Below are 27,524 nucleotides of genomic sequence, written 5' to 3' on the forward strand. Positions count from 1 at the left end.
CCTCCTCCTAATAAGAAGCGAAAAACAAAAATTGGAAGATGACAGTGGAAAAGCTGAAGAGAGTCTGTCATTGATTAACCAAGGAAAGCAAGAGTCACTGTTACACATTACAAATCATATTGTCAGCACGTAGGTGAGCATCTTGATGCCTTCAGCTAGGCTGGGATTGGGATCAGTGGTTAAAAATCTCATTTCCCATACTCATCTTAAATGGTCAGGTGAATCTACAGCATCAGTGAGCTAACGATACTTTTAAGATGACAAATAATTTGGTCTGAAAGCAGGCAATCCAGAGGATGCTCGCTGCTGAAGACTGCCAGAGGACTTTGCAGCAAGATGATTGCTTTTCTCTGTTGAAAGAGGAGAGGTGCAATGAAGAGAGGAATTTCTTTGTAACTGTGTATTTTGCCCTATTTCAAGAAAAATAATAGAGGGAGCATCTATGGTCCTGAATACCATCCTGTGAGCTACTGATGCCTGTGATGTGTCTGTCTTTTGAAGTGAGAGATCTTAATACTCCTTAACACTCCAGGTCTTTCCGGCAGTTTAAAGTTTTTTCCTGAGAACATTTTTTTTTTAGTTTTAATTGAAAGAAACCTCCATTCCTTGCCTAAATCTCCTGATGTAGGAGTCACAGTGAAGGTTTGGGGACAGATGTGCATTGCTTCAAGCTGGTACCCTTTGAGCGGGTACTGGCTCTCTGAGTATATTATCTGTCTTCTCTGAGTTTGTTTCATTCTTCCCACCTTTATTTTCTTTTTCAGCTTTTGACCTGTGTTTCCCCTCTGCTTTTCACTATCCAGTTTTTCTCATCCAATCACTGCCTTCTTTGTTTTTTCCCTAAACTTTTGTCTCTTCTTCATGTTGGTGTTTCCTCTTTTCTTAACATAACCTTTGATGACCAAAAATTATGACCAGGTGCCAACCATGAGAGATGCTGGGTAGCACAGAGAGAGCTTTGCTTGTTCACCACCACTCCTTCCCTGCCCTCTCCCCAACTTAGCTGGATACCATGCACCTGCATTCCCAACGTAGGAGCACCAGCAGCTCTACTCATTGGCTTGCAATGTGTACGGGTCAAGGCTGTGTCTTAGTGGTTGTGTGGCATCGAGGGGCTTTCCAGTGCTCAGGGCAGGTGTCGTTGGGTGTGGAGCATTCCCACAGCCTCTGGGACAATCCTGATCACAGCATTTTGGCATTAACACCATGTCAGTAAAGGATCAAGGACCACCCTTGTGCGTGGGATCAGTTAAATCATGCTTCTCTGGATGGCCCCCTGGAAATCGGTGGCAGACCTGAGCTCATTTGTATGCAGTCAAAATCTGTCCCTCTGTCTTTGCTGCCTTAGCCCCAAGGTCTGTAGATCGTTACAGCCCCTTTAGGGATATGTGGACATTTCCTTCCTTTTTATTGTCGTGTTTGCAAGGTTTATCCTTCTTTGCTGAGATACAGCTTAGGAAAGGAACAAACTGTGATAGGTTTAACCCGTAATAAGTCTGATGTCCTCAGGGAAAACTGAGATTAAAGAGCCAAAATTCTCTGGGAGATTGTCACTTGGCTAATGATGATAGTTGCCTATGGCAGTTAGGGATGATATGGCTGATACTTAGCAGGGGTTGTGAACCAATTAGTCTGCTCAACAAAATACTTGGTCCACTGGGTGCAAATGTTAAGAATATTTATAGGGCTGGCGATGGAGTGAGCTAATCAAAACTGGAGAAAGCTACTTAGGAGACTATCCTAGGCTCTCCAGAAGCCTCTTGATTACAAAGCTGACAGATAAACAAATGTTTGCCAATGTAAATATTAGGACTGAAAGACTGTATTTGAACTCTTTTTCAGTTTGCTAGTTCTGTGCAATCAGTTAGGGATGTCTGAAATGTGCTCAAGTCCGCTGCCATCTGGGGAGCTGACTGCAGCTGCGGCTTTCCATAGGTGAGCTCCTCTAGGTTGGTTCCTCCACCCAAGCCCAGTGCTCGTGGTATGTTCAGCTAGGAGCCTTGATGGCAGGTGGTGTCACGTAAGCTGGTCCAGGATAGATGTCAGCACGACAGTAACACAGCAGATACTAGCACGTTGGTTTGCATTCATTTTTTGCTGGATCTGTGAGTATTGCCACTAACTCTTTAACCTATTAACTCGCTGAAGTATGAAACTACTGCAAATCAATATCGGTATCATAACTCTGACTGTTACATTAGCAATGTCCAGTCCAAGCTCTACACAAGAAATTTACTTATACGAAAACTGAAATATTGATAAAAGTCAGTTTGCAAACTGGTGTAAGTATGACCTGATGACTTTTTTTCTAAATGTACTTTTACACCCTTCTATATAAAAGCTGTCTTTGTGCTGCTGCTATTCTGGCTGCAAGTGGTTTTAAGTGTGGTGGATTTTTATATGCAGATATTCTGATGGATCTTACATATTGAAAATGGTATCATGTTGGTGTTTTTTATCCTAAGCAGCACCATGATTATTGGTATTGATAATTGTGTTAATAGCTTTTTTGTTCAGACATGTTTCGGAGGTGCAACATACTGGCAGCTAAATGGGATAAAAATGGTCTTTTCAGGAGGAAGATGCAAGTCCATGGAGACTCTCCAGGGATCTCATTAAAGCACCCTTTCTTAATATAACATACTGCAATACCGTCTATCAGGATCCCCGCAGTGTGGTTTCCTGATAGGTTAGTTTACACAGAATTAATTGTCTAATTTTGCAAGCAACCTGTGCGATGTGCGTTAGATTGTCTTATTTATTTGTAACCTTGAATCTTACTCTCCTGGATTCTGCTTCTGATTCAAAAATAGTTTTTTACGTTCTGTCTTCACTTATACCGCTTTGTCATAGCACATATTGCAAAGGAAATGTTGTGTATTTCTCTTGTGTCCTTCCAAATACAAGAAATACTGTTACTTTAACCTCTTTTTTTGAGGGGGGTGGGACAACAAAGCATTGCTTTTAAATAACAGAACTAAAAAAAAAAAAAAAAAAACACCAGAAGAGCAAACTTGGATGTTGGTTTTTTGAGACAACTGTAGTTTAAATGCTCTGGACACTTGCTCAGAATGAGGGGAGTGGATTTCCTCAGGTCAGCGTGCTGTGGCACAGGAGAGCAGAAGGAGCAGTAGCCTGCCTGGAACAAATGACTGGCATGTTGCACCTGCTTGATGCAGAAGCATACAGAAATGTATATTAGTGAAGTCTGTGCTGAGAATTTGGCTTGAACAGGATTCTAAACGTATCCAAGCCTTCCTTTTTGAAGTGAAGTTCTTGAAAATATGATATGCATGCAAATGATAGACTTCCATCCCTCTGCCAACATCATTTAGCTGCATGAGAAAGATGGAGCGATGCAGAATATTCTCCAGCTTGGTTTGGACAGGATGGCTGCTAAAACCACTGCTGGTCTCAGCCATCTGCTAAATGCTGCCTTCCAGCTTGGCTTGTCCTTGCTGCTGCCCTCAGGAGATGGCTGTCCTTCCTGTACCTGCTTGGGCTCATGCAGGTGTGGAGGAGATAATGGGCTTTTGCTGTTCCCTCCCCCTAGACCTGGCTGTGTTTCTGCAGCCTGCTGATACGCTTACCTTGAGGATGGGCTTTGCTCTGTGAGGGCTATCACAAAATGCAAACAGCTGTGCTGAACCTATCGCCCATCTACAGAATGCAGTATGGTTCCAGCCTACCAAATGAATGTCTCCATCTCAGCAGCGAAGCACAGCTGCTCTCAGCACGCTGCAGGCACTCGGCTTGACCAGCTGAGAGGCTGTTCTCTGTCTGCAGACACCATAAATCCGAATGTTGCACTGCCATGAGATGGGGATTTGATGGCATGCAGGGCTTGAGCGCTGTGTCCCATCCTGGCACCGCTGGTAATATGCAGGTTGTTCTGGTGTCAGTTCTTATCTCAGAGTGTTGACATCATATTACTAAACAGCGCTTAAACAGCTCTTTCCATTAAAGGATGAATTCCTGACACAATTGAAGTCAATGGGGCTTTTGTCACTGACTTCAATAGGTCTCAGCTTCCACCTCATGACTCCTTGGGAAGAATAATAAATTGCTGCTGAAAATGCAACTGCCACTGACATCCAGTGGGAAAGTATAATTAGCAGTCAGTCATGGAGCTGCCATCCCGGTAGTCTGATGAATAATAGAACTGAGTGCAAGTGAGATGTCGCCTTCCAAGTGGGTAAAATGATTTTTAGCAGATTAGCATGAGTGTAGGCAGCCAAGAAATATGGCATGAGAACCAAGTGCGAGATGAGTTCTAGACAGTAGGCATCAACTTTTCAGTCTGTCTGGTTTCCGACATGTACCGCATAGTTTTATGTAAACACTGCAGCAGGAAGATGTTGGGTATCAAGAAGACAGAATCTTGTTACAAGACTTTGCTGTTGTTATTGAACTGGAATTAATGCTTTTAAAAGGGCTTGAGAGAGATTGCGGTGAACATCTCCCTCTTTGCATCTTGTCAAAAATACCTCTGGAGCAGGCTGGACGGTGGCTTGGGCTCTGTGGTGAGGATGGAGGTGCGAGGGTGAAGGTCCATGTTCTGTGGACTTCTGAGGAAGCACTTGCTTGGAAACTCTTATTTCCAGCAGTTAGATCAGCTGATACAGTGGACAAAAATAGGTGCTGAATGCATAGATCTATCCCCTCTGAGCAAAAGGAACAATTAAAGCAAGAAGAAAGCGAACCCAATGTAGTTTTAATCATTGGTTGCGGTCTGCAGTTGGTCTTAGCTCTGCATGCAGCTTTGTGGGAGCATAAAGACAGCACTGTAATGCTGCGGCTTTTAACTGCGCTGTTTATGTATTGTGATTGGCAAAGCTATTGACTTCGTGTTCTTTCATGTTCTTTATGTTCCTTTCTGTTTTGATGTTATCATGCAGTCATCTTAGCCACGTATTAAACAAGAGACTACTTCAATATGAAATGATCAAAGGGATGAGGGAACGCAGGGTCATAAAGAATATATGGAGAGCTCTGGGAGAGTGATAAGTTGAATTTAAAGGCTTTTGCAAGCTGCTTAATTCCTGCTTAGATTTCTGATGCCACCAATAGGCAACAGTCCTTTTCTTTAAATCTTTTACCAAGGGTTGACTGGTAGAATCTTGGTTTTACACGGGCTTTAGAGAGTGGAAGGCCGCCCTGAAGGTCAAGCCTTAGGAGATTTCCTCTGAGAGCTCATTGATTCTACTGGATTTTGACTCGAAAAAAGACCACTCCTTCCTCGATCTGTGGCTTGGATACAAGTGCCTCAGTATGTGCCAACACAGAAGGCAGGAGTGAAAGTGTAAATGCAGGAAAAAAAATAGAGGAAGATGCTGTGGGGCAGACAGACAATGATTTCAGTCTCTTGCTTGTACAGTTCAGACTAGAGACATTATTAGCTACTGGCCCATGAAAAAAAAAGAAAGTATTATTTTATCGCTTTCAGAAATGGGCTGTATTAACAGTGAAATTGGGCAGAATAAAGATTTATGGTCACATCCTCAGCTTGAGTAAACAGGCAGAGGAGCTCTGCTTCTAATGGGGATGGAAGGATTCGCTGCAGCTGAGAATCCAGGCTACAAATACTGGGGCTCTGTTTTGTACATTTATAAATGAATGCATGGTTATTGTGAGTAGATGCATATGCAAGTAACTAATATTATTTTGCACAAAAGTTGACTGAGCATATTTTGCCTCTCTAACCTCATTACAATATTGGCTTTGTGAGTTGCCCAGTGCTGTAGTGATTAGCAAAACGGAAAGCCTACCCCATAAGCAAACTCTGTATTTGCACTATTACCTACTCCTGTGATATTTCAATCTGGTTCATTAGAAAAATTAGCATTTTTATGGACTAATTAGGGAAAAATGTTGCTTGTACTTTTTCTGATGTGCAGTGATTTTTCACAGCTTACTGAAACCAAGTAGAAGTAAAACATGAATTCTCCCAGGGAAGAAAAAAAAGTAAAGAAAAGGAAAAAAAAATTACTCAAATTAACTCAAAAGATTGGGAGATTTAAATTAAAAAAAAAAAAGGAATTAAGGTCAGATCAGATTAGTGTAATATTGGCAAGGCATACAGATTTTAGAATTCAAAACTCCAGATCTTTCAGCTATTTTCATTCTTTAGACATCAATATATTTTAAAAGCTGTCAGTCATTTGCCATATTTTTTGTGACAGCAGCAAAATGAACAGTAATGAGCATGAATAATAACGAGTGCATTATTCAGTATCTATAAATACCGATTGGTTTTCTTTATTGTAAGTTTATATATTTCAGTCCAAGTACACTTCAATTTTTCTCTTCTTTTTAAAATCAAATTCTGGCTTTACTAAACCATAGCTGTTCAATCAAACAAGCCTTACTTTTTATCATGTTCTGCTAATGAACCACTTGCTTTTGAAGTTTAATTCAAAATATGCATGTGCATCTTTTGCTCCTGCTCACTCGTTCTGCATTTGCCAGGAGGGTAAAAATGGGTATTTGTAACTAAATGTCTGAGATTGTCTCTTTGCGAGGGAAGACGTCTTTTCTTCTTAGAGGAGGAATACCATTATTTTAATCAATGCAGGCATCTCCTGTTTTGATCGTTATGTTTTGATAATGATCTTGATTTGCAGAGACACAGCAGTGAGATCCCCATTTTGGGCTTCCGTGAAGAAGGCAAAACCTCCATCTCGCACAGAGGGTACAAGTTCAATTAGGCATCTGGGTGTCATGGGAGGCTGATCGAGCTTTAATTGGCTCTGCCTGACTGGCTTTTAGGCCATGATATTCTTTACCAGCAGTAGGATGCTTCTCAAATATATATGGAATTTTTTATTGCATTTGAAAGCGCTGCATCGACTCAGGATAATTATTTCCAAGTGCTGCTTTACAAGTTAATGCCCCATAATATATACAAGTGAAAGAGAAACCATTAAAATAGCAGAATAATTAATGTTGGAAGGGACCTTTGGAGGTCATCAACTCTAACCTTGTGCAGAAAGCATGGACCAACTTGTAAGTTAGATCACATTGCCCAGGGCTTTGTCCAGCTGAAAACAGTAATTAGCCTTCTCTTTTTTTGGTGCTAAACACACACAGTTCTCAGCCTCACGCATCATGTGCTGCTGCTCCCCATCATCTTGGTCCTCTCTGCTGAATTTTTTTGCAAATTGAGAGCCTTGTGGATGCCCACTTTCAGTGCTCCTGAACAAAATATTCCTCTACAGTAGATAGAATGTCTTTGTAGGACAGTGAAGTGCTGAAAGTAGACATGGGTGGCTTGAGAGCAAGACTTCTCAGTGAAAACTGAGGAAAACTGTCACTGAATGCCTCATCCTTTTCAGCGCCCTTTGCCAGTACTTCTCTTGTTGTATTCAAAATTTCATTGGCCTTTATTTTGCTGCAGATGTACCTGCAAGTGAGCCTTTCTTCTAGTCCATCTCGTTCCTTGCCAGTTCCAACCCTGCCTGGGCTTTGGCTTTTCTAATTCCACTCCTGCAGGTCTGGGCAAGGTTTCTGTAGTCCTCCTGGGCAGGCTATCCCCTCTTCCACCTTCTGTTCACTTTCTTTTTGTGTTTGAGCTCAGTCAGAGATTCACGTTCAGCCAAGTCAGCCTTCTGCCACGTCTGCTCCACTTCCTGCTCATCAGGGTGGATTGCTCTTGGGCTTTGAGGAGGTTTTCCATGCAGATCAAGGAGCTTCCTAGAGCCCTTTTGCTCCCCAGGGCAGTTGGCCACGGCATTGCACCTGCTAGTTCCCTGAGCAAGCCAAATTCTGCTCCTCTGAAGTCCAGCATCAACATTTTCTTTGATTTATTTATGAAATCTAGGTTGCTTGTGCACCTCCAGTTGCCTTTTTAGCAGATAGCAGTATGGCTGAAGACCACTATGATGATCAGGATGTTTAATTGTAAAGGCTGAACAAGGCTTTATCTGCCTTCAGTTCTTGATCAGGTTGGCAGCAGACACCCCCAGCAGCATCCTCACTGGCTGTTTCTGACCCATAAACACCAACTCTCAGCCAATCCGTCACCTGTTACACCACTGAGCTCCATGCTTTGACATCAGTTTCCTCTATTCTGAGGAAAACTTTGTTTTCCAAGCATATTTTTGAGCTGTTATGGTTCCCATAACAGCTCATTATAGGATTAAGAACTGTTAAGCAGTGATTGAGCACCTGGTGAAGGGGTGTAGCCAGCCCTGGGAGCACAGGTGGAAGCGATTCACCTGTGCCACCAGATGGAGAAGGGCCTTGGATCCACCCCTCCCTGGCCTCATTTAAGGGCTGGCTGCCACAAGGGAAGGATCTCTACTTGGAGATCATGTCCTTTGGAGTCTTTAGTGAGCCCTGATCCTCAGAAAGGGGTAAGTGATTCCTTCTTTGTTACTGGGTTGTGATCTCTGCCTTTCATGGGTGATCCTAAGCTGGTTTCAAGCAGCTGTATCTGCTGTCACCTTTCTCTACAAGTGTTTTTCCCAGTAGAAACATTTGTTTGTTTTTCCTGAGAGAGAAAAATCTCTTGAAAGTGTACTGGACTCCACATCTTAAATGTGTGCTTAATAACTTCTCGGGGTGTAGAGGATCACTGATGTGCTGTCTTTATGCACGTTTGTGGATAGAAGGAGTTAATGCCATGCTTTCAGTCTTAAGGGCCAACGTAAAGAACTAATTGGACTGACTGATGTAGTTTGCAGTTGCACTTTTCTCTTTGCACTTTCAGTAGTTCAAAAGTAGCAGTACTGAAATGGCTCATCTTGACCTCAGTTGTCTTCTGTGTTAATAAAATGCCCTGTGCTGTTACTTATCAGTTAGGCCATTAGCCTGGGACTTGGATGTGTTATTTCTGGCTCTGCAATTATCCTACTGCTGCAATTTCCTTGTCTGAATTGGGGATAACAAAGCTGTCCTTCTTTGCAGAGTGCTTGCAGATTGGCTGATGAGAAGTGCTACATAAGGATTCAGGATTGTTGCATGAACAAGTATCACTCTGTTTCCATGGCTTGACCATCTTCTAGGCAAGCAGAGAGCTGATGACCAAATCAGGGTCAGACGTGAACGAATCAGTTACAGTGAACAACTTGTGTCCATTGATTTTTATCTTCTCCTTCTGTTTGAAAGTCAGTAATTTTAGAAGTCTCTCTTAAGAGGAAAAAAGAACTTGTAAATTGTTCACTAGCTTGATTTGGGAATCTTTCCAGTCTGTTTATTTCATAGTTTTATTTATTTAAAATGATAAGTAAGTTACTTATTAGTTTATATGATGGCTTGCAGTTAGCCTCACGGGTTAAACCTTCCTGATCCTTTCTCAGTTCGTGTGTCACGACAGTTTACTATAATTGACTTCTGTGTTGTGAAGTGGAGAAAAGCATCCTCAGTTAAATCTGTTTATGGTCTGCTTACACTTTTTAATTAGGGAAATCGTTTGTCAGGTGATGTAGCCTTGCTGAAGCATTTTTATTTACACTGATCTATCCCAGCTGAAGTCTTGCTTCAGCATCTCTGAGAATGACTGACTGGGTGTTCTGGCATGTGTGAACAACTGAAATCTGCTTTTTTTAATCTGGGAAGCACAGAACTCAGTTTTCTGGCTGCTTTGTTACCTGAAGCCCTAGTGTTGTAAAAGGAACTCATGGGTTGTATTAAAAAAAAATGTATATTTTTGAGCTGCTCGTGAGGTTGCATTTCCAGTTCAGGAGGAATCCTTTTTTTTCAGCTCGGGTGCCATTTAGTTGTGTGTATGCCACGTTAAAGAGCCCAGGGAGAGGTTGCAACACAGAGAGATGTTGTGCATTAGGTTATTAAAAGCAAGTTTAAGTGTGGTCTATGCCTTGGGGATTTTAATTGCGAAATCATTCTAACTAATAGGCAGACACTAAGTGTGCCAAATTTTACCCCGAGGTACGCACAGGCTGCTGCGGTAACATCAGTTGTGCTCACTGACTTTTATTGACTATCAGGATTTAGTGACCAAGGAGGGAAATATTGACAGAGGCGATCCCTAGCAGCCACAGTTTTCCTCAAGGGGTGATAACACTGGTGTCCACTGTAAATCTGAAATCAATACATGCATGTGTGTCATGGTGCTGGGTTGACGCCTTCCTACCAAGGTCCTGGGGCCATGCTCTACACCAGAGCCCTGTGCCTTTGCACAGACCTTGACTCTTCCTGTAGGAAAGATGTCTGTAATGTGCCTAGCTAGCGACAAGGCAGTGAAAAGATGCATGTGTATGCATCAGCCCTTGTACGTATGTTAGAGCCAGGTTGATTTTCTTCTGGTGGCTGTTTTAACAGCTTCTAACGCCATACGTCGCTACTGCTAGGATCAGTGAGTTGTGTACCAGTAATGAGCTGCAGTGCTTTGTATGCCTGAACAATCCTGGGTCAGAATCTGGCCCAATAAGCTTGATTTATGAAAACTCACTCATGCTTGCCTTCTTTTATTGGTACGGTAAATCACATAAATTGTTGGCTAACACGGTGTGATGCTCTTAGACAGCTGTGATAGGTATTTCAAGGTTCTCTTCATACTATGGCAACCCTTCCAGTAACAAATAAATAGATATTTGAGAAATTTGCCATATTGTGTTTGCAGTAATAGGGAGCCTCTGTGTTCTATAGGAGAGATTGACCCCCAAATACACTTGTTCTATTCATGTTTTTTCCAAGTGGGCAATTTGAAAACTAAATTAGACATCTAAGTTTTATTTCTATAAAATTAATTCTTTGCTACTGCTGCTAAAAGTGAAATTATTTAAGGAGTAGGAACACTGACTGTTGTACAGACTTTTCTCAATTGCTTTGAGTTGTATTCTTATTGCACGTGGGTAGAATAATATCTAAAAATGTTTGCTTCTTCAATGATTAAGAGCTCCTTTCTTTTTGCCTTTTTGTCCTCCTTGGGGAAAGAAATTAATTAAATGTGTGTACTTGGCATTAGCATGATGCTGTCATTGCAAAACTCCCCTTAGCACGTCTGCACTTTGTGTGGCATCCAGCCCCCTGTTCTAAGGACAGCAATCTTTTGCCACAGCTACATTTTGTCACTTAATACTGTTCTGTTTTCCAAGCAGGTAAATACATCTTTGCATTGCTTGGAAAAAAAAAAAAAATCCTCCACCAAGCACCTTTTGTGATTAATATACTGAAGTGAAGTGTATTCCTCCTTGCCACTTGCACTGATGGGCTGAACTGAGCTGCCTTCAGCAGGGCTGTGCTGCAGGAAAGCAGCTAAAGCAGCGCTGGGTCTGTGTCCTGCCCCATTCTCCCCCTTGTAGGGAGAGGCGGGCGGCTGAGCAGGAAGGTCACATTGCAGCAGGCACCCCACATCCTGGCCCTGGGTACAGGAGCCTGAGGAGCTGCCGGTGCCATCTGTGGTGTGAAGCCCACGCTGCTCCCGGCTCCAATCTGTCAGCTCCCTCTGACCTTCTGGATATCGAGAGACCGAAGTGGCTGCACTTGTGGAACAATAATAGTGAATGCCATTGGGAAACAGGAGGCTGGAGCAGTGCTGGGAATCCAGATTGCACATGCAGGCGCTTTGTGAGTGCGCACGGATGAAACAATATCCTAATTTTCTTTTTCATCTTTAAAAATCCCAGCAGATTTACAAGATCCAGGCACCTAACCACTGTGATTCAGGCCGTGAGGTCTCTAGGCCAATTACCATAAATCCCAATTTATAAGGCTGTGTATTTTTCCCTTGTACGCAAGGCATGAAAAGCCAAACAGCAGGTTACGTTCTCGACACAGACTGTGAGACGTTTGTTTTCATTAAGACGTGCTTTGTTTCAGCAACGCTTTCTTTTCCACTGTAACGCCAAATGGGATCTTGTTAAGACTTCTGCAGCTTCAAATTTGCTGCAGCCGTTTGCCTGAGCACGAGGCACCCGTGCCTGTTGCAGATCTGACCCATGGGAGGAACAATGGAGCTTCCCTGCTGGGGGTGATGGATGTTGACAGCCAAGTCCTGGGCCTTCCTTCAGGTTACAGAAGAGACTTGGGCAGGGCGGTGGCTCCCCTTCACTCGATGCACATGGAAAGGATTTGGGATCACCTGTGACAACTGTGGTGTCACAGTGTGGGATGTGAGATGGGGGAGGAGTGTGGAGCTTTAGGGTCAGCTTTCACCCTGATGAAAGCCAAGGGTGATACCCGTGGACAGTCCACGTGCTAAAGCTGCAGCAGGTGCACACGAGCATAGAAAGCCCCGCTCGTGCTCTGCCCTTCCAATGCTAATGTTATTTTGTGGGTTTTTTTTTGGGGGGGGGGTGCTGAATTCTTGCTGTTGGCTTATACTATAAATGAAACAAGAACAGCTGGAAGTTGCTGGCTCTTACAAACCCAATGGAAAGCACTCAGCAGTACAGGCTAGGTTCCTAGTGCGGTATTTTATTTTTTCTTTTATTTGGCCAAGATTTCTTATGCTTTTCACTGGAACCATTTTCTATATAAATCTTTCCACTCAGCCTCTGATCTCTATTTACCTGTGCTCTGTTCACGCAGCCCACTGATAACTTCAGTTCCCACAGAGCTTCTCTCCAGGAAATTCTATTAAGATTTTCTCTTAGCACAAGTGAGTAGCCCTTCAGAAATCCTTTATCGGATCTGCTCTTTCCTGTTGTGGTTTCTTCTGCTTTTTTTTTCCTGTGGATAGCTGTAATTTAAAGCTTGCTCGATCGATAAGTCCAAGATGCACAGTGTAAGTGGGAGCAGCAGGCAAACAGCTGGTGATGACAGGAGATGGCCGATTTAAAAAAAACTTGGGTAGAAAGCATTTGAGCTACTATTCTCTGCTGTGATTTTTGGGTGAGATTAAAAAAGGGAAGGAGAGCAGAAATTGTAATTCCTTCCTCCCTCAGCGTCTCTGATTCATATAGAGGTGAGTTGCTTCTTTTTCATGTCTCTAAATAAAAAGTGGGTTTTTTATTTGGAGAAGATGTTTTAATCAATTACAGGTAAATTGGCTTAATGTAGAGGTAGCTAAGGAGAATGTAATGGCAGGAAGTCTGGGCCTGATGTAATAACAGCATCTCTGGTCTTGAACTGTCTAAATGTAGTCCTGTGATAAGCTGATATCCTGGTAATAGCCTCTGTTTTACACTGCTTGCAATGTTTTCTACTTTGCTTTTCAAGCTCTGGTGAGTGGCATGAGCCTGGGCTTGGGCTTGTTCCTCCTCTAGCTGAGCCATGTCTTGCACTGCTTGGACCAAGCTTGGCTGGGCTGTGCCCAGCTGGCACAAGCTGTACATCAGGCAATTTGCATTTGGCATTACAAATTGCAGATGCATTAATTTGAAAAGGTAAAGGCTCTATAAAAGGCTGTGGGCTGCCAGCAGGAGAGTAAACATTTCTGAGCTAAAGCCTCAGTAGGCGTCAAGAAGGATTAAGGATCAGCTGGAAGTAGAAGTCCAGTTCCTAAATCACCAGAAAGCTTTAGGGAATGTTTTCTGGTCATGTCAGAAAACATAATTTATTGACAAATGGGTTGAACTCCGAAATGTATGTGCTAGTGAATTGTGGTTTGGTGAAATTGTGCAGTTGTTTTGACAGGGAGGTTCATATAAATGCTCTGTATGTGCCCTTAACCACAGAACCTACATGGAAGATGAGAGATGTGTGTACCATTAAGCATAGGCATGTACATCCCTGTATGCAATTGTGGCTATGTACACCAAAATAGCCAAGAGCTGTTAAAATACGAGTTGGAAAGGCTGTGGGAAAAGAGGTGTGTGTGTGCTTGGGGAAAGGGGTTGGGTCTGTCCATGGAGGAGTCAATCTGTCTGCCGGTGGTGGGATGGGACTCAGTCTCCCCATTCCCTTTGCTGCTACCAGCAAGTAGGAGAGCATCATCCCAGTTGGATGCTGAGCATGAGCCTGCAACAGCTGGGCCAGGAGGTGCCAGCTGAAGAGCAGAGGGATACTGTAGCTGTGTCTACCAGGAGCGGATACAGAAATGCAGCTCTTTGTCAATTTGTTTGAAGTGGGGAGGAATGTTACTGGGGGGGGAGAGTGGGAATGCAAGAAACAGTTAATGGATCTTGAATATGCCCCTCTTTCATGAGACTTGTATGTTTTAGATGAAAGTAACTATTGGAAATTACTTTGAAATCTTGTATCTCATTAATGAGCTACAGGAGAGCAATAACGTAAGTAATTAGTGATAAGATTTATTGTTTCTGCTTCTGCGTTATCTGGTGGTTCCTGTGAACGCTGACTCTTATCTGGTTGGTGCTGTATAAACACTTAGCAGGCTTTAGGGAGTTTGTACTCTAAGGACGCAAGAAAGGCAAAGAAAGAGGGGAAACGGAGCCCCAGGGAAGCACCACATTCCACGATCACAAAGCAGAATGAGAATTAGAATCAGATCTTCTAACTTCAGCCCATCTTTCTGTTCCATGGAGCATGCTGCTTCTGTCATTCAAATATGGAAAGCCCTGTCCTTTTCCAGCTAAGCGGAGGGCGAAGGGAATGAGATCAAACTCAGTTATGTAGAGGACAAAAAATGAAAACAAAGGAGTGGCACTGATAGAAATGCTATTTTTAGATGAATGCAGTGTATGGCAACTCATGTGTTTGTCTCTCCCTCTAGATGCAGTAAGGTGGGGAGAATGATGCAGGTGTGAACTGCGAATTGACCAAGTGCTGATGAAGGAGCAGCTGCAGAGACTGCTGAGAATCGTTCTTTCATCTTTATTTCTGAATGGTAACCAGTTTAAGCCATTGTGAGTATTGTATCCCTATTGGGTGCTTTTTCTCTTTAACATGCTTACTGTAGTAGCATAAATGTGTTTGTGTAATTGTACATGCTATGAAATAATTCCATGTGATTATATATATTAAAAATATTATATAAAGCCAAGCCCTAAGCTGGACTTTATCCTGTAGTAGCTTCTCATAGGCAAGGAATTTGTGATCTTATGTTTGGAAGAAGCCCCTCAAATCCATTTGGTTCTTCAACCTGTTGGAAAAAGTGGTGTAATTATGCTGATTAATTCCAAGCAAATCTTCCTTTCTGCTTTCCAATGGTGGCAGCCACTGGGGCAGTGAGTGACAGCGTGTTGCCCCCTGCACCTTGCCCTTCCTTAAAGCTACCTTGTGGTGTGCTGGAGAAATAGGGCAGGAGCAGAGCCTTGGTGATGTGTGGCCAAGGGGTGTTTATTGGGGAAGGAGGTCTGGGAGCCTAAGAGGTGTTTGTGTGTTGGACTTCACAAGAGTAGCTTCTTATGGGAATTTCAGTGCCCTTGGACCTGTTCTGTAAAGAGGTGTGTGTAGAGGCAATAAACACACTGGCAAGGGGATTCTAACTATTTATTTTCTTAAATCCTATTTGCTACAAATCTATATTTTTTTTGTTCTGTTTCTTGTCTGTGGCTGATGACAAGAGAGTCTGCTACCATTATGTGGAGCTTAACTAAGCATTTCCCATTCATTTTAATTAACAGGAGCTCTAAGACTAAATCTTTTGTACGGCAGGAATTATTTACCACTTCTTTAGAAACCCTGTTTATTCTGTTTGTTTCTAATTAGTCTCTTTGTTTCCTTTATTCTGCTCCCTGCCCTTTACCATTGCAGAGGGCAGGGTGGAGGATGCTGCATCTACTGCTGAATTTAATTTTGTGTGCTGTTGTGGCCTCTGAAATATATACCAACAAGTTGTTGATAAAATGTACTGTCAGCATGCTGCTCTAACTTTGTTTAGTAAGATGTTTTTTATTCTTGTGTGATTGCTATATTTATTTTTGTTTGCATCTGGTGGTAGTTTCAGATGGAGAATAGTTGTACTGATTTCTGATGAACCTCAATGAATCAAGCAGTGGAATTCAGATGCTCTATAAAATCTGTCTCTAAAATCTGATTGCATTTTGATTCTCCTCCCTTTGGAGGAAGCTCTGAACAGGAGCTCACTTTGTCAGTCCATAAGTTAGCTTAGAAAGTTTCTCTCTTTCAAGGCCAACCATCTGGAAAGGTCACCCTGTGAAGGCTGCTTGTTTTGTAGGTCTGCGTGAGCAAAAAGAATAAAGGTTTCCTCTGCTTTTTTTTTGTGGGATGATTTGTCCTGATTATTCTTACGTAACCCCCAAAAACACGTGCTTTTCTTTTCCCTAAATAAAAAAAAAATAGCCTCGTGGAAAATACAGGAGGAACTATCACATGAGCTGGGCTTCTCCATTTCAAAGGAGAAATACTGGAAGTGTAGGCGTAACGTTCTGAGCGTGAACTGGGGTGGATTGTTGTCTCTGACCTTCTCTCCAAGAAGGAAAGGTTGCTGAGTGATGCAGCCTCTCTTGCCAGCTGTGTGCCTGGCTCCACGTCAGAGATGTGCGTGTTTGGGCAGCGTGCTGCTCTCCTCCCTTCTGCTCACAGCTTTCCCACTGCTCTGCAGGCTCTGCCCTTTCCCCTGGCTTAGCCAGCGCCTGTCTGGGATCAGCCCCGTGACCAGGGGATGAACCCGGAGCCATTCACTTGGGGCTGGGAGTTAAGTTAATATATGCTCCTGCATCTGCCCAGCAAATATGTGCCACTTACACAGGACCTTTCTATTTAAACATATTTCTTCTCTTTCTCAGCTAGGGCAATTGTTAAGATTTCATTGCTTTGTAATACATTTGCTTATAGCCCTTCCTATATTTAGAACCTGTGAGTCTGTTACGTTTTAAGAGATTCTTGGCAGTTTGAAAGTTAGTGTCCCATTGTTTGCGTGTAAAATTCAGGGCACAATGTGTGAAGCTGCCTTTTGTAAATTGGACACACCGTCGTGTCATTTTCCACTTGCTAAAAGCCACAGAGCTGCTGAATGAAGCTCCTGTCCCGAGGAGAAGAAAGGGCTCATTAAAGGCTTTAGCTGCGATAGAACAAATTGAGCTTCAGTGCCCCCACATAAAGATTATAATAACTGTAATAATAAATGAATTAATAATACATTACAGGAGAATTCCTCCAGTCAGGTTGTCACACGCTTATCTCTGAAAATTGACTTCAGTGAGGTGTGTCACACGAGCTAATGACCTTAACTGATGGATTCGAGAGTTCTCCACACTCTGAAATCCACTTAAATTCAGATTTCTGTACTCCTGACAGTCTTCTAGACGGACATGGGATAAGTAGATCCATTTGGTGTGGCAGGCTGGGAGGTTCCTCTTTGCTGAAATAAGGCAATCACCAGCTTTATCCTTTGCCAACTGGAGTAGGTTCAGCCCTGACCGCTTGCAAGGGAAAATTCAAGTTGGCCATCAGCACTATGGGGCAAACAGCACTGGAGGGGCTTGGGTGGTGGGTCCAGGAATTCCTACTGCCTTTGTCATATGGAGAGCTTCCACAATGCTGAACCTTTTGGGTAAAGCTCATGCTCGTATTTGCCATGAACAGATTGTCTCTGCTGCGGCAGCAGATGAGAAAGAGATGCTCTGTGGTGTGATGGAGCCATTCCCCTGCTCAGTGGGAAGTTCTCAGGGTAGTGCAGGCTGCCCAAAAAGTGGGAGCTTGGGGGCTTCCACTACCTGCCCTGCATTGGAGCTGGCTCTGTAACGGCTATTAGGCATCTGTGCCGTGCTGAGGGGAAAACCACATTAAGGGAATTGATTACCCAGACATTGTAACCCATGCTGTTTGTAAATGGCACTTTTAAGCACCCAATCACCTTTAAAATTAATCCATTAGTCACTTCTGAAAAGCAAGGCAGCCTTCCGAAGCCTGGACACTACTGCAGATGGAAGTTACTTGAGTTGTGAGGTTGGTGCTTTTAAGAATTTTGTAATTTTGATTGGGAGATTCTTGGGGAGCTTATCTGTATGCCTCAGTTCAGAAACAAATTAGTGTATTTCAAATACAGATTATGGTGAAAACGCATCCTTTTACTGCACGTTGTGTGAGCGATGCTTCTGGATGTCCCCATTTATACCTGCCAACAGGCACTTATGTTCTGGACAGTTAGTTTGCACATGCAAACACTTTGCCCACGAGACTGTGTGTATATGTGTAAAACTTGCTCAGCATAAAAATTCAGGCAAAAGAACATTATCGGTGGTTTTCTTATCAGTGCATTGCATCATGTTAATACTACAGCCGGTAGTAAATGACTTAGGTGTTTTGATGTTGAGTTTGCTTGTGAAGTAGCACAATATGTGGCTTGCTTTATTTGCTGGCTGATGTGAGGGCAGCTGAACAGTTGCTCTAGTTTGCACTGGGCTGCTTCTCTTTCCTAGTGCCTTGCTATGGTACATTGCTGTCTTAGATACGTACCAGAAAAGAGTAGTAAAGTATCAAAAAAGGTAATCTATTAGTGTATCAGATTGTTATGGCTCCTTCAAATGACCAGAGTGCTGCTTGTGTATCACCTGAAGTGGTCGTGCAGGGAGCTGAAAGCCCAGTTCTGTTTTTCAGCCCTCCAAGCAATAAAAGACGCAGTTGGCAGCACTGAGGATTTTGAATTTTGGAACAGAACAAATGGGTACCTGCTAGGAAACTGCGAAAATAGCAATAGCCTGGGGCTGGCAGCGTGTAACGAGGGGAATACGGCTCCGCCAGCCAGATCGGTGCTGTGCCTGCATACGATTTCAGTATTGACTGCTGTCAGAGGCAGGAGAAAGGGCTAAATGTTATGGCTATTCTTAAATTTTTAGAAACGAGACGAGGCTCATTAACGCTCTCATCAAATGGCTTTCAGTTGCTATCAGTCTGACTTGTATTTGAATTGATGACCTTGAGATAAAGGCTTTTTATTCTATTACCAATCTCCTGAGCCATCAAGTCTTTAATACGCCGTGTAAAATCAACTTTCTGATGGTATTTCTTTATATAATGTTACTATTTATTATTAACAGCATCTTATTTTCTGTGCTACTAGCTATAATTGTGCAAAATTCTACCTCTGTTATTTCTATTATTTCAAATATATCTGCTGTATTACTGTATACATGGCAACATAGAGGAAATAGATTGGTGAGACACTGTGATTCAGTTTATATAAATGAGTTAATAAAATCACAGAAATACAATTCAGCATCAGCGAAGTTCATGTATTAGTTCAGTAAATTGAAATATTTCAGCATCAAGACTGAATTTTATAAGCTTTCCTGGGAAGTACCATACAGGACTACCAAATGCACACTAAGTTGAGAAAAATGGATAAATATATGCAACATAAACTATTGCAATGAAGAAACTGTATTTGAATGGATTATTCTGGAGGACAGACCATGTTAGGAAACCAGTGTGTATAGGGACGCTAAGCAGAGCTGTGATGAGGTAGCTCTTTCTATTTGGGTTTTATTTGGGTGTCATTCTTGCTACAGCTAGCAGAGCTGGCTTGAGAAGTGCCTTTATGAACAGAGTCATTGCAAACTCTGAAGTATGACAGCTGATTGTCCATAGATGACCTGACTTGTGAGTATGCAATGTGAGTTTTAAAGAAAGATAATGTGAGGGTGATGATGTGCTGAGCAGTGGTACTCGACTGCGTCAAAGGAAATGATTATTTCCCCATTACTTTGTTCCAGAGGAGATAATGTAGGATATTATTTTCTGCGTGTTTTTGACAGCAAAAGTGCTGGAATGCAAATCTGACCCAGGAGCTTCAAGGGTCGTCGAGGTGACCTTGCAGCCTTCCAGTGATGGTCCCAACAGTCTCCTTGGAGATAACGTATTCACATGATTAACTTTCTGTATAACTCATAGTTTTCATTGTATCATTCCTTAATTTTCCTTAATGTCCGTTAAAGCAGTTATTTCTCATGTTTGTGAAGTATAATCGTGATTTTCTTACATAAGACATGTTTTATGCTGGAAGATAGGTCCAAAACGTAGACATAAAGGCTCACTTTTCATGGATTGAGCAAATACCCTTCTTTCTAGGTCATGTTTTCTAAATCTGATATGAATAATTACCTTCCATGTCCCGTAGTTAACATCTGTTAGCATTTCTCAGAACACCACTTGTCTCTCTGGCACAGGCTCGCGTTGCTGACTCACGTTTAGGTTTTATCCTTCCTAACCTCTGTGTTCTCTCACTAGTGCTGCCTACCTCGCAAAGAGTGTCACCAGGTTGGCGTTTATTTCCAAAGTAGGCTGAACTTTGCGTACTACTTTGCCTAATTATCTTCAGGAGTTATGATGTCCTTGCTACACGCTGAGATCACTTGGTATGCTGGTGCTATCCTCCCCAGGGCTTGAAGCTCCTCCGTACTGTATCTTTGTGTTACCAAAGTCATTCACAAATAACTGGGTCAAGTGCAGTCCCCTGTGGAGCTGCACTGGTGTTTTCCATCTGTTTGGAAGCGAGCAGGGGAAAGTTCCTCTATGACTGTGTTTATTCTTATTGCAATGGTATGCTTTCAACAAAAGGTATTTAGCTCCTCTTATAGTAATGCAATTATCCTTTTTTTAAAAGAGAGAAAAGATTGGGTTGACTTGCTTAGTTCTTCACAAATACATCTTGATTGTTTCTTCTCACGTTATATTCCTCTGGGTTCTTATAATTCCATTGTTTGACCATTGTTCCTGGGTCTTCCAACATACTAAATCCAGTCTGCATAATATTCCTTTTCCCATTTCTAAAATAGTGACAGCATTTGACCATCCTTTACCCTCTGGGACTCCAAACTTTTCAGATTAAATGCTAATAGAAGTAAGTTAATAAAAAATGTGGAGATGATCAGACTAGAATATGGAATCATAATTTTGTCTGAATATTGTTTGTGGTAACCAGGAAGAAATATATGAAAAGCAAAGCGTTTGCTTAGAAACTGAGGATCTGTGTTCCAAATTATTATTGTTATTGCAAATGTGTTGTCCTGGGGGGTCAGTAACCCTTTCAGTCTGTAAAAGGGTGAGAAACGGCCTTGATTCCTGACAATCTGAGAACTGCTTGTGACACTTCACTCCAGCCTTGATGGCGTTAACCGAAGTGACATTTCTCCAGAAAAGAACAAGCCCCACGTGGGCATTGCCCCGAGCTGACGTGGGCAGCGGCAACGTGCCAGCTCGTGTTAGGCTCAGCCCTCGGTTTCTCTTCCCAAATCCCATGTGCTTTGCAAAGTGCTTGTCTCCCACGTGCAACAAGCGCTTGGGGTTGTAATGGGGAAATATCTGCTCGAGTGAATGTTTGGATGCACGGACTGCTGCTTGCTCCTCAGCCACCTGCATCATGTGGTGAGGATGCTTGCTGCATACCTGCATGGTTCCTGGTCTCCATGCACACTAAGCAGACTCACGGAATGATGCCTGAGCTGACCAAATCAACTCCTTGTTAAAGCTTAACCTTGGAAGTTGTTGCAACTCCATTCCCTCAAATCTGATGTGTAACGGGATGACATGTAGTCCTGAATGCATCTTGACAGAAATGTGACAGATTACTTAGGAATTTTCTTCAAATGCTGCTGTGCTATTGAGTTAGCATGACAGGATGCATTTTGAGGAGCTAACTCAAAAATTGTTGCAGTGGAAATTACTCCTATGGATCTATAAGATAGATTGTTGTTCAATTGTGCTGACAGCTGGTGCCTGCTAATCTGTTTATGTGGCTGTGCCGTCTTCCTTGGCTGTGTAGCAGCGGCATTATCATGGAGCAGATATCTCCTCAAGATAGCTCACTTTGCATATTTATTCACTGCTTCCTGTTTGGGGCAAAAAAAAGTCATTTCCTTCTAAGCACTTCCCTGCTGAGGTTCGTGTTCTGTGTTCTGCCAGAAAATCCCTGATTGAGTCAGAGTATGGTAAAAAAAAAAAGGGAAAAACAAACAGGCACAAACTTACTGTTGTGTGGTCTGAAGTACCTTTTTTCGCTTGACTGTAGTTGCTGTTTTGTCCTTGCATTCGGGGCTTGGGCTTAGTAGAGTATTCCAGCTACCTGCCGCCCGAAGTAATTTGGATGAAATTTATTATTATTAGCACGCAGAAAGGTCAAAGCCAATTGCCACATGAGTTCATTACAAGGGAATTATTTCCTTATACATTTGCTAAGACTGAGCCCTAAGTGATGCCGGCTCATTAAATCCAAGAACTCGGATACTGTCCTCGCTCCTCCGGATTTAATAGGCATGCTTTTTCCAAAGGCTTGCTTTCTGTAAGCTGCTGCATGGCACATGCAGACACCTGCCAGATGCTCGGGATCCTCCTGCATCTGATGGGGGTCAGAGCCCTGATAAATACTGAAGAAGGGCTGCTGGGGCTGCTGCTGCTTTTGCATGTACACGGAGCTTGGGAGAGGATGCTGCAAGATAAACACTTGTTGTGGGCTCGCTTCGGCTGGAGGTCATGGCAGGTCCTGTTGTCCTACGGGGTGAGAGCAGGGGGCTAGGGGTGGCTGCTAATAGGGGACCCCGTGTTGTGTTCACAACGTGCTGTGCGCAGAACAAAGGGACGCTGTCTGTGCTCATAATCTGTCATTTGGAAATGAACGAACAAATGGCAGGCTGCAGATGGGGTGGCTATGAAACCTCTTAGAGTAGGGAAGAGCCGCTTTCCCACCGGCTGCTTTCGGCTTAATGATTTAGTTTTGAATTTGAGTAAGTCTTCGTTGCTGCGCAGTGGTTCTGGGCCAACTACTTGCAGGGGGATAAATGTTTTGAAGGATGTTTCATGCCTACAATAAATACTTATTGCCTTCAAAGAGCCTAAGAGGAGTAGAAATCCTATAAATTAATGGTGGAAGAGCTTTTCTTAATTGTCTGTTGACATGCTCTGTCCCTACAGCGTGGTTGTTTTCAGTAGCCAGCTTTAGTTTATCTCTTCACAAAACAGATTTGAGTTTAAAAAAAAAAAAGTAATAATACCCATGCAGCCCAAAATTACAGGGAGAGTACTTCTCTCCAGGTGACTTAAAACTGAGCTTTGTTAGAAAAGCAAGGTGTTCTGTAACCTCTGAACCTACAAGCCTGACTTGGTTTCCCACTGACTTGCATCCCCCATTGCTCTGCATGGGGCAGTGCTCAGGCAATTTCTGTCTTCTCCTACTGACATGAGATAATGCTGGGTTACCCTCAGCCTAGATTACATTCAGGCTGGCTGGCTTGCAAGTGAATATATCAGGATTTGCCATTCAGCTACTCTCAATCAGCATTTCCAATGTCCTTTTACTCACTAGAGGTGCCAGTTTGAGACTTTTCCTTTGAAAATTCCCCATGTGCCGATGACTGAGGCGTTTGGGTAGATGCAAAAGTGTAAAAACCTCATTTCCTCAACAAGCTGTTCTAGAAAATGGTATTTCTTCCTCTGCCAAGAGGAAAAAAGTTCTCATCAAACTGATCTATTCCAGTGTTACAACCTTGATCCTCTAAATGCATTTTTTTGACCAAAACTCTGCTCATTACTCAGGATTTTTGTTTCTCTCTGATGGGTTTACACCAGAGGCTTTATCCATGGGTGGGCTCCCAGGAGGGAGTGCAGTGGGGGCACAGTTGGTCTTGGGGGCATGTTGGTGGGGATGTATCCAGCACACGCGGCTGGGGCGATGCATCCCAGAACGTGCAGTGGTGTTATCCCACTGTGGGAGTTGTGAAGGTACTGGGACAGGCCCAGGAAAATGCTTGCAGAACTTCTTGTTTGTTGCTTACTTTGCAACTGAGAATAACCGTGGCCACCTCCTGATGCCACTCGTTATTAAATGCTTTCCTTAGCAAATAGGGTTGAATGCAAACATCGCCTTTCGTCTCCCTCTGAGCTGCTAATGTTTTTGACATGTTTTTTGAAGTTCTCCTTTTGAGCTGTAGCCTTTGGGCTCCCTGTGGTTTGCCGGCGATGCCCGGGCCCAAAACTTTATTTTTCCCTCTTGTATTGAAGTATTAAAAAATCAGCGAGAAAAGGTTGCTTTAGTGCAAGGATTATCTTGAGCTTCAGTCTCTCTTTGCTCTGTTTTCTGTTCCAAGTCATTCTCTCACTTCCAGAATGAGGGAACTGTCATTCCAGAGCACTGTGTCTGAAGGAAAGTGCAGCACAGGGTCCCACAGCTCTGCTCTAAGTGTTGGTGGGAGGTGATGGTGCCATGGGGCAACAAACCAGCACGGTGCTGGCACCTGAGGAGAAATCTGGGGGGGAAAAAGATCATGTTTCTGTGGAAAATAGTAAGAAGTAGAAAGTAGTATTTTTAGATGAAAGGTTAAAGAAATTGGATTTATTTGGGTTTTTGTTTTGTATAAAGTTAAGAGTGTTTTACTGTAGGTTGGTAGACCTGCAGAGAATAGTGATTTTCAGTCCTAAGCAATTAATGCAATTGATTTAGTTTCTTCATGCGCGTTGTCCTTCACAGATCGTACATATATATGCTAGAAATAATAAATATCATGTTCTCTACTAACAGACTGATTAGATAACATCACTGACCTGTTTTTGGTGGGGGATTATAGCTCTGTTTTTCCTACTTCCAGTGGTTGGTGTTAGGTTGTCAGATATCAGTGACTCTCTCATTGCTTTTTTCTATCTTGAAGTCCAGTGCTTTCACACACTTGCAGCTCATCTCAGTTTCCCATTTGATAAGAGGCCCAAAAATACTGGCAGGTATTATCTTGAGTCGGCTGCTCAGAGCCAGCAATTTGTTGGTGTACCACAGGCAGGTGCAGCCTGACGTCCACTAGAGGACTTAGAATAATCTAAAATAACTTACTGAGTGAGAACTTAATTAAAAGGAGAAGGTGCCATACTCATAAATTGGTAGAGCGTGTTCTGGTGAATCCTGAGATCTCTCTGAGAAGAGTTGGTTGTCCCTGTAATGCAGATTTACAGCTTGGATACTTTCAGTGTAGGTAAATGTGTGTGTGTAGAAGGTCATTTCACATTAGTCTAGCAGAAGCTGTGCTAGCAGCCAGCAAGCCTGGCATGTACCTGTTGGAAGTGATTGCACTAGGGGAGTTCTATCTAATTAAGCACTGCAGGAAGCCTGGTAGTGAGTTATTTGGCCAACTGTCCCAGTCTGAGGCTGATTCTACTCCTGGAAAGTGAGTGCAAATGTAGGCATTTTCTGTGGAAAGCAGGAAAAGGAAGACCTTGGGAAAGCTTGAGATTGAAATGACGTTCAAAGATGGAAATAAGCTGGATTTTGGGATACATTTTAAAAATCTAAAAATACAGTTTACTCAGCTGTAATGCAGGATGGGATTTAAAATATTTCTTCAAGTTAAATTGACTTCTAGGAGTTCATTGACTAGCAGGCAGGAGGACAAACTCATCCTAAAGATTAGGTTTTGCAAATACTGTACACAAGAAAATATAGTGCTGAATACCTTCCCCCAACAAATATGGCTCTGCTGCCAAACGATCCATATTCCCAGCTCCAGGATGCATCACCCTGCAAATTGCAAAACCTAAGTATTAAGAAACACGCCTTTAAAATAGGCCAGCCAAGTTCCTTAAAAGGAGCCGAGAAAGGGTGACTCACTGCTCAAATGGCCATTCATTGCATCTGTGGAGCACTTGGGGTTAAATTCTGAGAAGAAGCGATGATTTCTTGTAGAGGCTCCTCCGTGTTGCAGAGCCAGCACTGCTGCAGCAGCTCAGGGCAAGGCAGGAGGAAGGGAGCACACATCAGCCTTGTGTGGCTGTCCTGAGCAGGAAGAGGAGCATGGACACTCGTCACTAGAAGGTTTGAGATGTGAGTTTATTAAAAGCTGATCTGAAGCAGATTTTAGGTACTAGCAGCTGGTTGCTTGCTTGGGTCACCAGGAAGGAGCATATGTGGAATATTTTCTTGTCCCAAGGTGCCGGTGACAGTGTGTGGGGGCAGAGCTTAGGAAATGCTGGGGTTTGTGAGCCCATTTTGCTGAGATGTTTGTGATCTGTTGATGCATGGACTGTAGTCAGTATTTCATCCCAAGGCATGACTTTCCACATTGTTTTTCCATACGACCTCTTTGCTGCTTTGCGTGGCACAGCCTTGTTTACTCTGCATCTTGATATAAGATCAGATATTTTCTCCCTGTCAGGTCAGTATTCTCAAATGTTTAGCCCAGATTTTTTTCCTTAATAAACCTACTCTTCAATCTCTCTCTGCTGTACCTCTGCCAGTAGGAGACTCCCAGTGCACACGTGTGCATGGTGACCCTTCATGTCTTAAAGCACCAACAGGGCAGAGTGCAAGTGGCAGAAGTTCAGCACGGGTATAGCTGCTGGACCTGCATTTGTTCTCCAGTAACCAGTGCTTTTTTGGTTTTTTGGTCTGAGATGCAGGTACAAAGCTGCCCCAGCATATTTTTGGGGTTGCAGTAATAGATGTTCTGGGAAATCAATGTGTGTGTGTGTCAGCAAATATTGTATTTTGCTGTGATTGTCAGTATATACTATGACACCGTGTGGAAAATAGTGCAAGTTAACTTGATATCTGCTATTAGGTGTGTTTGGATTTTAAAAAGTGCTGTGACATCTTACAATTTGTATAATGCCCCGAGTTTGGCGACAGATAAAGGGGGATGTTCTGCTTACAGTAGCAGGATCAATGCTATCTGTAGGCATTGATTCCTTTGCTCTCTGGCAAGGTGACTTGCATTCTTGTCCGTCTCCCACCCTGAAATCCAGGTCTTTAAGTCAAGGGTGTCTGTGTTCCACAGGTGTGTGTGTTTTGCAGTGGTAAACCAATATTTTCTTTTACAAAATACAAGCAGAGTAATTTTGCCTCAGGTAAATTCTTTCCCTCAGAAATTCAGGGATGCTTCAGGGCTTGTATCTCCAGATGAAACAGAAATCTGTCTTGGTAAGATGTGAGCAAATTTTCGTGTCTACAACAGCTGAAGGAAAATTAGCAGGGAAAAGAAAAAATGTACAAGAGGAAAAAAATAACCAAGCACAGTAAAACTCTCAGTAAAACCCATGTGCTGGATGGTTTGTGGAAGGTGGAGCTGTGTGCAGCTGGCACTCATGGCTCTGCTGGGCAGAGCCTGTGACCGGCGTGTTATTAGTGTGCATTTCTTTACAAATCCTCTTCTAGGTGGGGGAATTGCATAACTTAATTAATGTGAGTAATACTAATTATTTAGGATCTGTCATTGCACAAGTGATGATGAATAATGCAGGTACTGCTGTGGTGCTAAATGCGGCTGCTGAGGATTTGTTGCCTTTTCCCCCTCATCATCCATCTTGAAGTATTGTGACACCGGATGACACGGGTAAACCTGAATTCTGTAATTAAGTCTTGTTTTAATGATTCTGGAAAATATTCAATTTTGCATGTTCTCGTACTATAAATGTGGTTTAATGAGTCTTTCAGCTTTCCTATCAGCTTAATACGCTGCTGACATTTCTCCATTTGGATAACAAGATGCAGTAGGATAAAGTCATCTTTTAAATGCTCCATGCTGGCATACGTAGGTTTTCACATTAACAGAGATATTTCTGTGCCATTAGATCAATGGCTTCTCTCTGTTTATTTGCAGAAGGCTGGGTCAGGCCTATTGGAAGCAAACATCCCCAAAAGATGAGGGAAGAATTTGGTGACTACAAGTTTGATTTTTTTTTTCTTAGTGAATTCACCTTATTTTCCATGAGCATTGATGTGTTGAGGATTTTTTGCACTACTGCTTGCAGAAAGCAAGTTTTAAGCTTCCTTGATAGAACGA

General features: G+C 42.8%; 1 protein-coding gene across 12 annotated transcripts in view; it reads left to right on the forward strand.

Annotated features, from left to right (window-relative positions):
- The window catches only part of CHL1 (cell adhesion molecule L1 like), a 109,295-nt gene that overhangs the window by 14,136 nt on the left and 67,635 nt on the right, over positions 1-27,524 (forward strand). For 5 of the 12 annotated variants that reach the window (XM_021409595.1, XM_021409597.1, XM_021409594.1 and 2 more), the window contains exon 1: positions 14,580-14,711. The exons of 1 other annotated variant lie outside the window; for it this stretch is intronic. Coding sequence is in view for 5 of the 11 variants with exons in the window: in XM_021409593.1 (XP_021265268.1) it covers positions 14,635-14,711 (77 nt within the window). In the remaining 6 variants the exon portion in view is untranslated. Of the gene's footprint in view, positions 1-8,276; positions 8,355-14,578; positions 14,712-27,524 lie in introns of those variants that run through there. 6 more of the 12 variants (XM_021409593.1, XM_021409591.1, XM_021409601.1 and 3 more) reach the window with 3 other exon arrangements.

This window comes from Numida meleagris, chromosome 11 (genome assembly GCF_002078875.1).
Source record: "Numida meleagris isolate 19003 breed g44 Domestic line chromosome 11, NumMel1.0, whole genome shotgun sequence".
In the NCBI taxonomy this organism is placed as follows: domain Eukaryota; kingdom Metazoa; phylum Chordata; class Aves; order Galliformes; family Numididae; genus Numida; species Numida meleagris.